Here is a 17690-nt window from a genome sequence, read left to right as displayed (position 1 = left end):
TTAGCATTTCAGTGCAGAGTTATTTCTTTTTCTGCAATATATAAATCATTTCAAAGAATTGTCTGCACTGTTATAGTAGGAGTAAATGCTATTGTATATGGAATTCTTTGTGCATGCTGAATCATGTATGTCCCCTTCAAAATAGTGTTAAAAATGTTTCAAAATCATTCTTCTCGGTATGTTGTTTAGGACAGTAAATCTCTCTGTGGTTAAAATCTAGAGGTGTTACCTGAGGCCTTGACTTGGACATTTCAGTAAATGTAGATGCAGTAAACTTAGGGAAATTGCAGTACACAAGTGCTTTCAAGTAGCTGGCTAACCATAGTACTAAACACACAGTCTTGTTCCCATGCAGCTGTGCAACATTCAAATTTATATAAAGATAACTTTCCTGCAAGCTAAACTTCAGTTATGTGGTTATTTTGTTCCTTAAAACAGAAACAAGATTGCAGTTTGAAGTAAGAAATGAATCTCCCTCCTAGTATTTAGAAAATGATCATGTACACTTGTTTTTTTATAGGAAAGAAGTTCCAGGCTTCTCAGTACGTATAGGTTTGAGGAGAGAATGGCAGAGATGATGAGTCATATTCTTTAAATGGCAAATTTCTCAGCCATTTACTTTCACAGATAATACAGTAAGGTTTTGTTTAAAAAGAAAAACAAAAAGCAACCACCCCTTGCCCACGCTTAATCCGTAGTGTTTCTTCCTTCCCACTCCTGAAGTGCTGAGAAGTCCCCAGCCTTGACATTTGGGCTAATGTGCATGCTTTATTTTTAAGGTAGTGTATCACAGCATCATTAAGGTTGAAAAAGACCCCTTAAGGTTGGGTCCAATTATTGTTTAAAGTTTATCCAATAGATCTCACATGACTGAACAAATTCACTGATCACATGTAATAATCTAAAAATAGGTAACCATGCTTTTTATGTATTGTGCATCAGTGTGCCTGCTGATGTCATGTGGTTGGCTCTGGAAATCTGGTGTGCATAAAGTGCTGTCAGAATGTTTTAAGTGATGTAGCTTAAGAATGAAACTTAACTTCATACTATTTTAGTGCACTGTTGTAATTTGCTTTAGTGTTGTTATTTTTAGTTCTTAAAGATGTTGCTGCTCTGTGCCCTTTTTGAATGGGCAGTGATGAAACTAGGAAGTTGAGTAGTATCATGCGAGAGCAAAAAACTCTGCCCCATCTTGGGGAAAGAAGTTTCAAAGTACTTATTTTCTAAATGGTATTATTCATTTCAAAGCATGTATGGTGTTAAATTAAAACCAGACTCTTAAAATTTGTGTTGACTGACTTACTTCTTTGTCAAATTTTTGTACAGTGCCAAAACAGTGAGTCATGAGTCTGCTGCTCTTGAAGGGAATGGGGAGTTAGCCATGGAGGCCTGCCAATTCCACAAACAAATTTAATGTTATTCAACAGTTGTTTGAATTTGAAATGTATTGGTCAGCTTATTTAATCATAATGTAGACAGATTTAGGCTGATACAAATCAAAGTATGCTTTAGACCCTTCGTAGCTGCAAAGTCAAGTGTTGTGTTTGCTCCTAGGCTTTTAAGAGAGAACCTTCTGCCTCTGGTGACAGTGCTTTTCATCTGCTTTCTTTGGGAAGCCTCAAATATATCTAGGTGATTTTTTTCGTTTGTGTGTTCTATGTTGTTGACTTTTTTTTTAAGTTTGTAGTAGACATTGTTATCAAAACTATGAGAATATGTTATGTAGAACTGCTTTGAAGCACTGACATATCTTTAATGTGCTTGTATAATTTTGGGGGGGGAGGGGAATGCGGGTGGTTTAGACTTGAAGACATTGTCTGTATTCAGAGATATGTTAGATAGACTTTATTTTTTACTACCCTATTTAAGCCAGTACACAGCTCTCTGTATATTTTTTATATTTGAACTCCATTTTATTTTCCTGATAAGCAGTTAGATTAAGTTAATGGAAACTAGGCCTTCTTGAGATTGAAGGACTGCAGGTGTATTTGCAGTGCTTTCACTGATTCAGTTTTAAAGCAGCACCTTTTGGTTAAACTGGCGTAATTTTGAGAATAGGCATGTCCCACCTAACTTGGCTAGCAGCCTGGAAAGTGCCACTGTGCTAACTGTTATGGAAGATACAATCTTTCTTTTTCCTTTCAGTTTGTAAGCTGACTCAGCCCTCTCTTTGCCTTTGGAGATTTGAGATTTGCAGCTTTACAAGCTCAGGTAGAGGAGAGCAGAATAGCTCATTAATGTTTAAACATTTTTATCTCAGCTTGTGGTGAGGGCTGCAGAACTTCAGCTGGGAGCTGGGAAGTATGTTGTAGATCTTCCTGTTTTGTCTGTAGCACTGGTTTCAATTGCTCATGGGTTCACCTTTGGAGATGTGTTTCCCCAATTGCCCTGCTCTCCTCAGGGCTCAGTCAAAGCCTCTGTGGAGGGGAACATGCCTTCTTCTGTCCTGTGTTGATAATCAGTACCATCTCCCCCTGGTTAATGCCTTTTGCTTGATGGTTTCATAAGAGCTTCTCTATCATATTTTTTATTTGTTAGATGTATTCATCAAAGTGTAAGCACATCTCACATGCACAGTCATTTCCTGAATATCAGACTTAAGCAACTGCACTTCTGTGTTTTTTCCTGTGCCATGTGTAAGAACTGATGAATCATCTAGACTTGTATGCAAATTTCTTCAGCAATTCAAGAGCTGAAAAGTATTTAGTGGAGCCTATGTGCATGCATGGATTGAAGAAATGATGCTTGGAAATAGACTTTGTGTCGTCCTGCTATTGAGCACAATTGGAATTGAATGGTAAAGGGACACTACCAAACTTCATGTTGCTACAGTGAAAAATACCCGACCTGTTTTTTGCTGAGTGGCACCGTGGTTACATTCAAGCTGTTTGGATCCACACTTCAGGTGGCTCTTCTGGCCCTAGAGAGCTGGGCTGAATGTGCCCACTGAGTCAGCATGAAAATTGCTGCCTTCTGGCTTGTGTCAGTTTATTAGGATGTTTGAAGGGAATGTTGTGAGAGGGTAAATGTCGTGTAAAAATGAAGACAGGAGTACAGCCATGACTTGAAGAGGAGTAGAAAAGGTTGTGCTTGAACTTCTGGGTTGGAAAAACTTTTTATGAAATTTGGTCTGAAAAATCAGCATCTGATTGGCAAGTTAGAAATAAGCAATGTAGTAAAGGTCTTAATATGTTGTGCCCAACTTTTGATGATATAGTATGTTGCCTGATTTTGTATGCTTATGAAATGTGGTTCCATCCAAAGCAAGTAGAAATCTTGTATTGGCCATTGCATTGAAAACCCTGGGAAGGAGGGAGGTAGGTCGGGTTACTGAACTCCCTAGAAGGTCATGGAAGATATAATCCATGTACATAGCTGTGTGCTGATTCTATTAATAGTGTAAGCAGCTATGTCAACTCTCAGTTTTTCCCCTCTCCCTTCCTATCTAAGTTAATTTTTCATCTCTGTTCTCAATTCAGTTTGTCTTCCCTTTGCCAAGCTTTCCAACTTTGCTGTTAAAACTTCACAAGATACAGGAGAGGGTGACCTGTGTTTGTCATCCTTGCCTTCAGGATTTTTTTTTCCCTGAAAGAGCAGCTTACTCTGTTCTTGCAAGAAGATGGCACAAATAGCTGGTGTATGGTGTAGTCAGGGTTTATTAGTTTGGGGGCAGGTGGAGGATTGTTGGTTTGTGGTTTGGTATTGGGTTTTTTTTTTCCTTCTTTTCACTCTGCAGCTCGGTGTTTATCATATCTGCAGAGAAAAATGCAACAGAAAATAATGGTTCCTAACTCCTTTGCTAATGGACAAATTGAATGGTTGTAGTGGTAGTATAATATTAGGAAGAAAGGGCTTAAAGATTGGTGATTCAAAGCTGCTGCAACATGTCAATTATTTCTTTAGTTTCTAACTTAGAGATTCCTATCATCTCTTGAGGATGTGTAAGCTACTGCCTTGATTAATTTTTAAGCTGCTAAGTAGTAGTTTGCTTTCCCCTTGCATGTTCTCCAGCTGACAATGGCTGCAAGGCATGAATTTTTAATGAGAAATCTTTGCAGGGCCCAGTATTTCTCTCCAGCTTTTCTAGTTTCACAGTGTTGATGTGTGTGAAAACTTGGTTCTCTAGTCTTGCTTACTAGATTTTGCAGGATGACAGCAAGAAATACTACTCAGATGAAAGTTAGTATGGAAATACTTAGATTAGCTGTTTCCCAGGTTTAGTTTACCCTATTTTAGATTCTTCTGTTTTGGGTAGGGCTGACAGGAGTTTCTCCCTGTTGATATTTTCTTTCTGTTACAAATTTCTGTCTGTGTTTGTGAAGGATTTGCAGAAGAGTTATGAATCCAAACCGAGTTGTACCATGCCAGCACGTTTAAGTCAGTAATCTTGCTGCTGCTTACCCAAGGTGATACTAAACTAGTTTTTTGTTCCTTCGATTTGACTGTTACTTTGTTCAACTTGAGAGAAATGTATTTCCTCAGGACTCTTCTTTGTCAGGGATGAATAAATTTTTGACAGAGAAATGCATCACAGATGGACCAAATAGGGATGGGTCATTTTTAAATTTTATTTTTCATTGGTTCTTCATTGCCGTGGTGTGTGAAGTTTTTTCTTTCTTTGAATAATCTGTCAGATGTCCTATGCCAAGGATTTCCAGTGAAGTCTTTGTGAGCACATCTGATAAATTTTGGTAGGAAGTCATCAGTCTTGCATTTAGACATCTTGTTTTGCTCACTGAGATTTGCAGTTCCTTCAGCAAACAGCAAAAGTGACATCTCCTTGACTGATGCAGCTTTCCTTAATCTGAGCTAAACAAAAATTTTAAATATTAATATATTTCATATATTTATTAAATAAATTAATAGACTGCACATCCTCTCCATTGTATTTCTGTGGGTTTGGGTTTTTTTTTTCCCCTCTTAAGGAATTTTGTGTTCTCATGTCACTGGTATTTTCCTCTCTTTCCTAAGAGTTCGCTTTAATGCTTTCTTTTTTTGAGGAATGATATCTAAGCTTGCAGACATCCAGCAGTGTTAGGAATGATATCTAAGCTTGCAGGCATCCAGCAGTGAGAGGAGAAAGGAATGGAGAGGATAGAAGAAAAAGCTTCAGTCTGTTTACCTGCAAGTCTTCTTTCTTTATAGATGGGAGAGACTATCATACTTTTGTGTGAAAGGAGGTTGAGACTAGTCTCAAATGTTTTCAGCTGCACTGGTGTGCTGAGTCTTAGCTGATGTGTCTTTACCTGGGGGGAAAAAAACCTGTGTGGACTATGATTTATTCCCTCTGATGTTGCCTTTGTGCATTTTATTGTTGATTACAGTAATGCCTGGCGCACTAAGAATGCCTATTCTTAGCAAAAAAACTGGTTTCAATTGGTTCTTCTCTCAACAACTTAATGTTGCGTATTTGAGCTGATGGCCTGATTTTCCAGAGTTAAAACATTTGCAAATAGAACATCTGTATGTGAATGAGTGATCAGCAGCAGCTTTGGCGTGTGAGTACTTTGGCTTTGATAGACACAAGTTGGGCAGATAGTCACAGTGGGGAGGGCACTTTCATACTTTCTTGATTACTCATGAATTCCAGGGGGTATCTTAGGACAGCACTCATGTGCTAGGCACGAGTGCTCAGCCTAAAACAGAATGCTCTTGGGTTAAGGAAGGTTAATATTAAAAATGTTCACACAGGAATCCTGTGGGTGAACAAGTCCAGTGTGTCACTTAAATATATTCTTTGCAAAAAGTAAGTTTACTGAATACTTAAAACTTGTAATGCACAACAGAGGAGAGTTCTTTTTCTGTTAAGAAAATGCAAGTAATACCTTGAGTTGAATTAACTGATTACTTTTGTGGGACAGCTGATGAGACAGATAGCTCTTTGTTTTTGAGAGCTAGCAACTTTATTATTGTTCATAGCCTAAAATGTTAAGGAATCTTGGACTTTCAGGTCTCAAATGTCTGGTTATATTGACCTCCATTACAGCGTTTGGGAAAAAACCCCAGACACAGTTTTTTCTGTGCCTGTGATACACATGTCCTTGCTTACTTATTTATACTGCAAAATGTTAAAACAACAACAAAAGCATGTAGCTTCGTTATTTACGTGGATCACTTCTTTGTCCTTTCCATGTGGGTAATCTTGCAGTATGTAACAGTTTGGCATGAGCTCACTTTATACTTTTGCACAAAGCAATATATTTCCCATGTCAAATAAATTGTCACATTTTGTACATTTTCTTATCATAGGTTAATTGGGGAGACGGAATTGTCACAGTAACTGGCAAGAGCAATATATGTTATGCTAAAGCAGTTGAGTTGCAAATTTGTTTGCCTTCCAATTTGCTGCTAAAGGCTGAGTCATTCTTACTGTTACAATAAATACATATTAGATAAGTTATCGAAGCAAAACTGTTTCTCCACACTTGGAGTTGATGATAGGAGAAGTTTCAGACTCTAAAGTCAAAAACAAGAGGTCTTTTTAAGCATTGAAATTATTTTAGGCTCAAATGATTATAAGAAACAAATATGGCTGCTCTTCATGTGAAGTTGGTGATGACTGGTGTTTCCCTAGACTTTTTGAAAAGTGCTGCTGGTCCTCTTTTTCTTCAGCAGCGTGGTGTGAAATATTGTTTTATTGCCTTCAAGTCTAACTCCTCGTGATTAAAGTGAGAATTGACATTGCTCTAGCTACTTGTTCTCAAAGTTCTCATTCTGAGAGTTTTAGTGGAGGTTTTCACACAGATACTGAGCAACAGTTAGCATCAGGGTTTAATCTGCATGATATATATCAGCAAAGCTCCTTAAATTAAAACTTTCCTATTATTAGGAATACTATTTCAGGATTGGACGTGGATCTGCTTTCAGCACTGTTCATGCTCCATCAGAGCTTGGTAGGATTTATGTGGTACATGGGACTTTTTTGTCAAGAGTTTTGGCTTTCAGCGGAAACCAAGTATCTTCCTCTTCCAGCCCAGCTTTGCTTTTGCTTTCTTCCTTTTTTTCTTTCTCCCAAAGAAAGGAAATTACAGAACCTTATTGCATTATTTGGTATCTTTAACTCACTGTTTTGATTTTTGTGGCTTTATCTTCCTGCAGCAAATCTGATAGGTCATGATTTAGCCAAATATTAGATCACATTCTTGATACATGTAATGTTTTCATAACATTAGGCCTGTAATGATGAATGAATGCATTATGATTACAGTAAAGAGGTTGGGAAGCTGAAGTGCTTAATAAAAAGTAGAAGTATATTTGAATTTTGTATTTTTGAGTACCTTTCATGCAGTATAGTCACTTCCAGCTGATGTGAATGAAGATGCTTTCAATTTTTAAGTTTCTTTATAGTCACAATGTTACAACTGGTCAAATACTATGTTCTGATTTGTGCCTAGACAGAGCTACTAGAAACTGCTGTTTCCATTACTAGAATAGATAAGGAAATAAAATTATTAAATGGTTGCTGCTATAGCAAAATCCATTCAGCTTACATGTGATATACAAATATTTTACTGATTGAACTGGAATTAAGTACTTAAAGTACTTAAAACTATTTCCTAGTTCTCACAAAGCACAGTTTACCCAGCTACCTGCACTGAACGTGTTCCTCAATGTTTGCAAGTAATACAAACTCTGGAAAGCTTTATTTATAGCATATTAAAAAAAAAAAAAAAAGGAGGAAGTTAAAATTAATAGTATAAAGCAAAACAATCACTTTATTGGGAAAATATATTTTATGTATTAAGTAAGAGGTGAAAGAGTTTGCAATGCAGAGGTCTACCTTAGAATTCTAACTTAACCAGGCTAAATCTAGATAGGAATGTTTTTTTATAAAAGTTTTTACATTTTTTCAGACAGCAGACAGTGATTGAGATTAGCAGTAAGTTGTCTTGTTGGTAGAAAGTCACCTTTTTGTTTGGCTTTTGGTTGGTTTTTTCAATTCATGTTACGATTTCTTGCAGGTAGAATATTGTCACTGCAGACATCTGAGTACTGTGGTGGCAGTGGCTGGCTTGACCTGGAAAACTTCATTCTGATCTCTTTCAAAAAAACTGAAGTAATTGTTGTTTCCAGCAAATGCACAAAGATACAGGGATGTGCTGTGCAATGAACCAGCCATGTGCTCTGATATTTAATCAAGCTAATCAGGCCATCTGGGAGCAAGGGCCAGTTTGTTTCACGCGCACATCCGCATGTTTCAAGACTCAGAAATCGCCTTCCAGGGGTCTTTCAAGTCAGCTGAGCAAAGTGCAGCATGGGAAGTTTAATACACTACTGTACTGGGAGTCGTTTGATGTCAGAAGTTTATTGCAGATTACTGCTTGGTGTCTGTTTTCCATTTCTCACTTCTTGACTGAAAAGGATGTTTTTCTTGTACGTGTAGGCTTGTTTCAACAAAGGTTCAAAGACCTCCTATGTGCAGGACAAAACACAAGCCCAAGAATGCACTTGGAGTGATTGAGTAGTATGGGCTACTGGTTTTGTCTACAAGTCTTCTTGTAGACAAAAGTAAAGTTTGACAACATTTTTTGAGAAGGAATTCTTTGCATTGGATACACAGCAAAAAAATAGATAACAAGATAGCTGTCTGAACTTGAGCCTGGAAAATTTCTTATCACAAGGAGAAGCTATTAAATTACACACAAGACATTTTTCCTCTCTCCTATGTCATTCAGGAGAGGGAAGTCTGAATGATTAGTCACAACATGAGAGTAGCCCCACCTTCCATGCTTTAATTAAGTGTTCCTCTCGGTGTCTTTCATGCCTTTGTTGTCCACACACGTTTGTGTTCTAAAGCAGTTTTTAACTAGAAAGAAAACACAGCTAAAGGAATTCTTTACACATTATTTCTGTTTTAATTTTTCTGTTGCTTATATATTAATTACTTAAGAATTAATATAGATAAAATGTAGACTTTTCCCGCACACAAAGATAAAAGTAATTATTGTATTTGATTTTTTGACTCCAGGCTATGGTGGCTTGTTATCCAGGCAACGGAACAGGATATGTGCGCCATGTTGATAATCCAAACGGAGATGGAAGATGTGTTACATGTATATATTATCTTAATAAGGACTGGGATGCCAAGGTATGCAATAATTCCTTTCTAAAACTTTTTTTGCATATACATGTGTATATATACACACACACACACACACTCACACACACACTTGTTACTGCACTTGCTACGGGTTTTGTTCATGTCCTTATTTCTGTGCCTTAGTTGTGTTTTTACATTATGCTAACTGTGGATATCCTTTGCCTCCCTAATTCTGTTGTCAGTGAGGACATATAGAGGTGAAGCATTTCTTTTCAAGGTTTTGAATGATGCCAGCAGGACCTTCTTAACAGTAAGATTAAAGGAAGGTGTCAAATTCCCCCCTATACACGAAGAGAAATTAAAGGCAATTTCATCTGTTCATAATTAATTTTTCCTTCTATTCCTCTTGAATCTTGAGTTTACTGTTTGTGCAACTAGATTGCTTAATTGAATGTGCTTATAAAAAGAAAGATGCTGTAGCTTGGGAGCATTTTCAAGTAAGCCAAGTGTTACACTCATTGCTATATCAGTATAGCTCAAAGCAGCACAGGTCTTGTATCATTGTAGATGCAAGGTGTAGAACAGATTTATATCACAGTTCAAGTGGTCTAAGAGTTTACTACCAGTGGCTATGATAAAGTGAATTTTTAATAAGGATTTTCCTAATGATTCAATGGGACTAGGTAGATTTGAAGAATGGATGTAGTGTAGTGTCTGTATTGAGACCATGGAAGAGTAATGCAAAGACAGCTTTGGTAATGCTTTAATTTCCCTGCCATTGATGATGGAGAAATTTATTCTCACAGGGTATGGAGAAAACCCCCTTAAAACTGTTGATACTTCTTCATACTTAGGGAGTGGTACATGGAAAAGCACATAGGAGCAGTCAGGTTCTGTGCATTGTGTGCACCAGATATGGATAACACAGATTGCTGATGAGAGTTGTTACTTTTCTTGTTTTTTTTCCCCTCATAACATACTTGCATAAAACTGGTAGATCAGAAAACTGAGTAGAATGGATACACTTCAAACTTTCCATTTCTGATGTGCTCTTTGACATGTCAAATTGAATCCTACAATTAGAAAATAATGTTTTTTGCCATGATAGCATCTTTGCATATAAGTGTACTGATTGTACTGAACATCTTAAAATGCAGCTTTGGGGCATTTTTAGTTGATTTATGGTTTCTCTCTTGGCAAAAAAATGAGTACATACCAGAATGGACAAGTCAAGCAAATTGCATTTCCACAATAATTGTGAAAAATTTACTAGCTGCATATTTAATTTATGAACAAAGGTATTCATTTCCTGCAAAATCTGTTTTAAATTACAAATGAATATATGACTAAGTATATTGTTTATCGAAAAAAGAAGCTTAGACTTTCTGTAGGAGAACAAATGGATCTAAACTGTCACTTGTTTGCTAATTTAGATCACAGATGCTGCTGCCATTTATATGAATTTGCCTTGTTAGTACTTGCACTGTTATGACTGTTACGACATGGAGGCCTATGGTGGCCATCTATGTTTAGATTTAACAACATCAGTATCATCAGTAGGAAGAAGTTAATGTGACTTAAATATAATTAACTCCACCTACTTGTGCATTTTTCTAGACATACATAGGTAGTTTCAACTGTTTTCTAAACCTGGAAGAGATCTAAATTGACCATGAGTAGTACAGATTCAAGCTTTAGTTTGAAGTTTTCTCCTCTTTCCTTATTTTAATTACACATCAACTTGTGCTGCAGTTAATGAAATAATCTGTTTAATGGGGAAAGGTGAAACTCAGATGTGAAATAAAATGGTTATCTCATCTATGTTGTGGTGTTTTTAGCCACCTGTGTAGTATCAGTCAGTCTTGTCCATTTTTTTGCTAATATGTAATGCAGCAAAAAACCCCAAAACATCTAAGCCCACAGCTTTTACTTAAACATGAATGGACATTTAATATTTGCAAGCATTCTGAAATCACTCTATTAAAAATGTGCTAAATATTTTGTTAAATGAAATGTATTGACAGAAAAGCCATAGATTAATAATTTCAGTAGCACCTGATAAAGGCTTTTGTTTCAGTTCCAAGTGTCTGAAATATTTTCAAATGTGATATTCAGTACTTTTAAATACAATGAGACATCGTTCTCAAGCATTGCTTGAAAATATTTCATTTGTAGGTAAGTGGAGGCATCCTTCGGATATTTCCAGAAGGTAAAGCCCAATTTGCTGATATTGAACCCAAATTTGATAGACTGCTATTCTTCTGGTCTGATCGCCGCAACCCTCATGAAGTACAGCCAGCATTTGCTACAAGGTAGGAGTGATGGACTCTCTGCTGCATGATGCCTGTCTTACCAAGAAATGAGAAATTAGTGACACCATGAATTACAACTTGAAAAAAGGAGAGTTGTTTCTGCTAATGGATGATTTGACTTCCACTGTGTTGCTGAGTTTGTAGTGATGTCTGATCTCTTATTTTGGAGGAAATATCCTGAGTGGGTAGGTGGGAAGTTTCTGAGTGTGTGCTTGACAGAACTGGGTGGGAGCATGCAGAGCCATAAGCAGACCTCAGCTTAGCTTATGGGTGTTGTCTTCATTATCTCTCTTTTTACACTCTTCTCCCTTCCCTTTGTCCTTAGCACCCTACTGTGTTACTGGATGATTGACTGGGTACTTCAGTTTTATGTTCCCTCTTGTTGGGAGGGATGGAGTTGTCAGAAAATAGTAATTTTCAAACTAAGCTGCCACATTCTAATTTGAGAATTGGGTGAGGGTTGTGGAACAGAAGCAACCATTGATACACAAATTTTTTTTTTTTAGTATTAGAGGAGTTACTCCCAGTCTGAAGCACAGGGGGACCTTGATCTCTCTTTTGTCCCTCAGTGCAGGGCAGTGGTTGGTGCTAAAGGTACACACATTCACTGCCCCCACAGGATAAGTGATATTTCCAGATAGTGTTAATAGGTAAATCATTTGAGTCGGTGAACCAGACTTTCTGTTGCCCATGTTCTAACATGTTTGGATGGCCAGAGCACTGAACAGTGGCTGGAGCTGTGAGATAACACAACTGCCTTTGCAAGAAGTAACTTGAAACTGCCTTCAGCGCATCCTCTTGCAGCTTTTCCAGAAGCTTTTCCAGAAGCTGTACTGCTTCCCCTGCCCCCTTTCTGCTCCCAGAAGAGTCAGAGGGTGAAATGCCATTTACTAAAGCTCCTTAAAGTCTTTTCTCAATAGCTGGCATTTTGTTTTTAAATCCTCTATGGGCAGTGGAAAACCAGAGGAGCTGTGTAAGAAGGAGTAGTTAATTGTCCCTTGTGGCAAATGTCAAAAAAAAGGTGCTCTTGCAGTCTGACTCAGTGATGAACTTGACTTAGTAAAAAGATGAGGTCACAGGGCAAGATGATGTGGGCAGAGACTTTATTCTGGGCAAGAACCATGATAGGAACTCATTAGGAAAAAGTGTAAACTCAGAGCATCAGTGTCACCCTTTCAATGACTTTTCAGATAATAGTAGTACTAGTTCCTACTAGTAGGAAAAAGCCAAAACCAACCGCTTGCTCTATGAAAACTTTCTTCTGTCAGACTGCGAAGTTATCATCTAATTTGGGTTGTGATTCTTGTCAAGTGCTTCACTATTTTTTTCTACATAGTCCAGGAGTTTTTTTCTTCTGTTTCCTTAGGTACGCAATAACAGTGTGGTATTTTGATGCAGATGAAAGAGCACGAGCTAAAGTAAAATATCTAACAGGTAAGCTCTTCTTAATATTGTTATTTTTTTGTAGAAGAGTAGCTAAATCTAGCCTCATCTCTTTGGCCCACACTCTTCACAAAAAGAGAGAGAAAACAACATAAGAGTCAGGTTTTACGGGGAAGGTGACCTGGGGATTGAACTCCTGGGCAGTAGTTTGTGAAATCCAGGTCAATGCCTGACCTGCTCACTCTTCCTCTGAGACCTGAGGCTGCTCAGTGTTTTTATATGCAGGATATAGCTTCTCCCTACTCTCGTCCCCCTAGTATGTGTGGAGGATAAATACACCAGAGACTGTAAGGTGCTGCAGAGCTGAGAGCTCTGGAAATACTTTTGATTGAATATAGGGATTCAATAAGTGAATACAACTTTACCTGACTAGAATTTTTATATTGGAAAAACAAAAGCCTGAAATTAAAATCTGGAATTAAAGAATGGAGTTACTTACTTCATTTCCAATTTCACCTATCTAGCATCTGTTTTCCTTCTCTGGCTTCTCCCCCAAGAGGAAGTTGATCTAATTTTCCTGTTCAAATTAGCATTATAAGGAGAAATGGCCTAGGAGGACTTCTGTCATGCTTGTAATTGCCATTACAATTTTGTGTTTGTTACAGTAGTTTAAAAATAAACCAAAATCAGGTGTACTGCAAGTGCACACACCCATGAATCCAGTTTTGTCAAGAGTTCTGAAACAAATGATGTTGAAGACATGCCAGTCATTTCCAACTGAGACTTCCATTCATTGCTATTCGGTGTCTGGAGCTCCTAAGGAGCCCCAGAGCTGTGTACAGTTCAGTTCAGTGCCTCTTGGTGCACTTGGTGACCATGCATTTTGGGAGTGGCAAGAGCAGTGCAGCTCCTGCCAGGCTTTCAGAGGGAGCCCCTCAGCTCCGGCCAGGCAGGCTGTCCCACTGCTCAGTGGCACCTGCCTGGCAAGGCACAGTGACTTTTCAGGCAGTCAGGAATGCCAGGTAATGCCCACCTGGTCTCCACAGGAGGCCTGTCTGTCTCTAAGCTGGCCATCATGTCACAAGTGTGCAACTGTGCAGCTCCTGGAACAGCCGTGCTGGATCAGAGGTGTTTTGTTGCCTCTGCACAGCTTCAGCTGCTGCCCTTTCAGAGGTAGTGCAGACAAACGGCTGGGGGGAGGCTCAAGTCTGAATGGAAGGTGCTCCCTCCTCTGCCCCCCTCCCTCTCCAGGGTCCCCCTAAACTGCAGACATTTAAGGAAGGAAAGCTGGGTTGTTCAAATTTCACAGAATCACTTAATCAGTTAGGTTGGAAAAGACCTTTGAGATCAAGTCCAGCCTATGATAGAACACCACTGTCAACTAGACCATGGCACTGAGATGGTGCCACCAGATGGTGACTCCACCACCTTCCTGTGCAGCCCATTCCAAAGTTTAATCACCCTTTCTGTGAAGAAATTCCTCCTCCTTCAGTATCAGTTTGCCCTGTAATTGGTTTGTATTACTATATTGTTGTGGTTTTAATTTGCAGATTTTGCAAATTCAAATTTGCAAATTTTGTGCAATAAAAATTACACTCTTTGCTCTGTATCTGCAGCAAGGTTGTGCAAGATGCAAATTATTTTCTACTAACAATAGCATATAAAATTATAGAATAAAATGGCATAAAATATGTCTATTCATTTTTTTGATAAGTGTCAGTCTAACTAAAGCCATGCAGAATATGCGTGTATTTTTCTTGCTTATGGGACATTGTGTTTTGATAGTAAAACTTTACTCTGAAAAGGGATGTAGACTTTAAGACTGTACTTCAAAAAATGCTGAAAAATACCATTTTCCTTTTCATATTTCTGCAGGTGAAAAAGGTGTGAGGGTTGAACTTAATAAACCTTCTGACTCAGTTGGGAAAGACGTTTTATAAGCCTTTGATTTAGCAACTCCCCTTGCTATTCTCCCTGATAAATCTTGATGCTATCTATTAACTTTTGAATGTGAATAACAAGATAAAGGAAAATCAACAACAAACCAACATCTTAATACGGAAGCAAACAGTGTTTCAATGTTGCATCAAAAAGAAGGTTCTTTGACTGCTGAAGCATTGTACTATGTGATTGTGACTCCAGGCCTGTGACTGCTTATGTGAAGAAGATAAGCAATCAGTAAGAAACACCATATGCATCTGGACATAAATAAGTGCCCTACATAGAATTTGTCCATCCTTATATTTTGCCAGACCTGTCATCCAGCTGAATCCATTTCATCTCTCCCTTTTTTTATATGGTAAAAGTTTGAATTTTGGGTAATTTTTGTATGACCAGGTACAGTTTATCAAAATTGAGTCTTAAAAAAAAAGAAAAACTGAAAAAAAAAGGAAAAAAATTACAGTATTCTCCAATATAACATGGATCTATTTTTGTAAAACTGTTCATACTGTTCTCCTCTGCCATGAAAGACCTAATGTAATGTAAGGGTTGCCAGTAACTGATAATCACTTTAATTTTCTTTACACCTTAAGTCAGAAAAGGAGCACTTTAATTACCAGCTAAAAATCTGATTGTTTTATATCATATCTCACACTAATCCTAACTTTTAAAGATTGCTGCTGTATTTTTTTTGGGTTTTTTTTTTTTTTTGACTATGTTCTCTTGAACTTATTAACAGAAGCAAATCAGTATCTTGCTATTAGTAACATTCAGTTTGTGGTTTTGTATGTTGAATCCACAGAGGGGAAGTTTCTGTCTCTTTTCTTTTTTCTTTGTTTCTTTTTTTTTTATTTTGGATGGGGGATGTTTGGTTGTTTTTTTATTTTTTAAGTGACTGGCACTAAGTGAACTTGACACTATTGGTTGCTGTCATTGGCTTTGGGGACCTGGTAAATACCATCAACTTACAAGAAAATACAAGGGCTTTCCTAGGCTATTAGAGGTACCCAGAACCTCCTTACTTACTTGACAGAAATTTTTGAGCTTTCTCCCTTTTCTAAAAATACTTGCTGTCCCCCTTTCCTTTGTATATAAGTTAATAGAACATCTAAAATTCAATTTTTTTAATTTCCTTTTCAAATGTTGGTGTCCCATGCAGTCTGCAAGTTGACACCTTGATCTATTATATAGTATCAAGGAGGTGGTCAGCACACTGAAGCTGAAGTGCATCACTCTGTAGGCTCCTTGTGCAATAATTCATCTTTAAATTTTCACTGTTGCTGAAGGATTTCCCTGAAAAGGCACTGCCCTTTGATCAATACTGAGGTATATATTTAGTAAGAAAACGTTTGCTTTCTTTACGTTGTTTTTATTTTATCAAGGAGAGGGGACATCACAGAATAAAAGAGAGATGTGCAGAAACTTTGATATTCTTATTTTTAAGAAATGGATGTTTTGGACACGGATTTTTTTTTCTTCTTTCTTTTTTTTTTTCCTGAGCTTTAAAAGCTTGAGAAAACAAAAGCAAACCTATCAAAGACAGCATTCATATTTACAGGAGTTTGGGGGTTGTTCACTATACCCTCTGCAGTTTTCTATCTGTCCCTTATTTCCTTACTTAGCCAAAACAATGTGAGTGTACAGAAATATTTCTGTATATATTACAACTTGTGACGATTTTAGCATCTGTATAGTTTGTATTCAATTAGAGACCTTTTCTATGGAAAGCTCAGTAATTTTTTATTAAAAACATTACTATTGTTCATGTAAAACATGAAAAAGCTAATTGTTTAGTAACAAACTGACATAAGGGGGGAAAAATTCAGTATTGGTGTATCATTTAGGAGAACCAACAGAAATCCCAGTTTTGTTTTGATTTCACTTTTCCTTATTTTTTAGTAAGTTCTTGCCCTGTACAGTTCTCTTCCTCTTTCCTCTTTTCTTCCCAGAAAAACAGACAGGATACCTTTACTGTAAGTGCCTCTGCCAACCTGGCCAAGGAGTGCAAATCTTCGTTACTGTCTGGTCTGCAGTGCATTTAGGCTACCAATGAAACAAGCAAAAAATCACCTCTTCTACTTGATCTTCATTAGTACTTACCAGAAGTACTACTTAACAAAAGTTTGGTTTTGTTTTAGAAATGTAAGCATAAGCCTTTAAACTCATTTCAGTCCCTCTGTAATTCAAACTGCTGCAGTTAAACAGCGTATCAAATTCTAATCACACTGTAGGTTTGTGCTTGCCAGACAGGTTTAAAAAGTGCTTAATTTTTCACTCCATGTAAGTCATTACAACAGGGTCAACAAATCAGGTCAGCCATTTCTTCCATGTCCTTTAGAAACTGTTCATGTCGGTTGAATATTCAGTCTTGAGCATCACCAAGCAGGTCCTTGTTTTAAAACTATTTTTTAAACTGTCTTATGATCTGTATGTGTCTAGTCCTGGTTAAAAATAAAGCTTCATAATGCTATTTTTATTCATGATGTTAGCTGGCTGTGAAATATGAGACCTTTATCTATAGCAGGCAAAGAAATTCAGGATTCATTTACAGGTTGCCTATAAAGTTGTGTAATTTCAAAAGCAGTGTTCATTATGAAAGAGCTCTCAAGTTGCTTGAAAAGCTAATCTAATTAAAAAAGATGATGTATAAAGGTTCTTGAAAATTACGTGGTTATTTGTAATCTTTGTAACTTTTAAAACTACTCTGTAGCAGCAAATTTATAATGCCCCCTGATAAAGGGGGTATGTGGAATTTTGGTTGTTTTGTTATGGGTATTTGGTTGGGATTTTTGTTTGGATTTATTTTTTTGTTATTGTGTTTTTGTTGGGTTGGTGGGGGGGTTGGTTTTTTGGGGGTTTTTTTGGTTTTGTTTTGTTTTGGGCTTTTTGGTTTTTTAATTTGTTTTGTTTTTTGCTTTTTTTTTTAATCAGAATTGTTTCTGCTCAGGAGAAAGATCTGGGGCTTTTTTTCTTTAGGCTCTACCTATGGTTACCTGGGTGTGGTGACCATTTTC

At 37.3% G+C, this 17690-nt stretch overlaps 1 protein-coding gene across 1 annotated transcript in view; it reads left to right on the top strand.

Annotated features, from left to right (window-relative positions):
* EGLN1 (egl-9 family hypoxia inducible factor 1) overlaps positions 1-17339 on the top strand; it is a 34403-nt gene extending 17064 nt beyond the window's left edge. The window contains exons 2-5 of the mRNA XM_085055469.1: positions 8969-9088; positions 11216-11352; positions 12719-12786; positions 14611-17339. Of these exons, the coding sequence (XP_084911595.1) occupies positions 8969-9088; positions 11216-11352; positions 12719-12786; positions 14611-14675 (390 nt within the window). The 3' untranslated portion in view covers positions 14676-17339. The remainder of the gene's footprint in view (positions 1-8968; positions 9089-11215; positions 11353-12718; positions 12787-14610) is intronic.
* The last annotated feature ends 351 nt before the right edge of the window (positions 17340-17690 follow it).

The sequence above is a fragment of the Lichenostomus cassidix genome, chromosome 3 (genome assembly GCF_008360975.1).
Source record: "Lichenostomus cassidix isolate B80296 chromosome 3, HeHo_3.0, whole genome shotgun sequence".
NCBI classification, from domain to species: domain Eukaryota; kingdom Metazoa; phylum Chordata; class Aves; order Passeriformes; family Meliphagidae; genus Lichenostomus; species Lichenostomus cassidix.
This window is presented reverse-complemented; position numbering and strand designations above follow the sequence as displayed.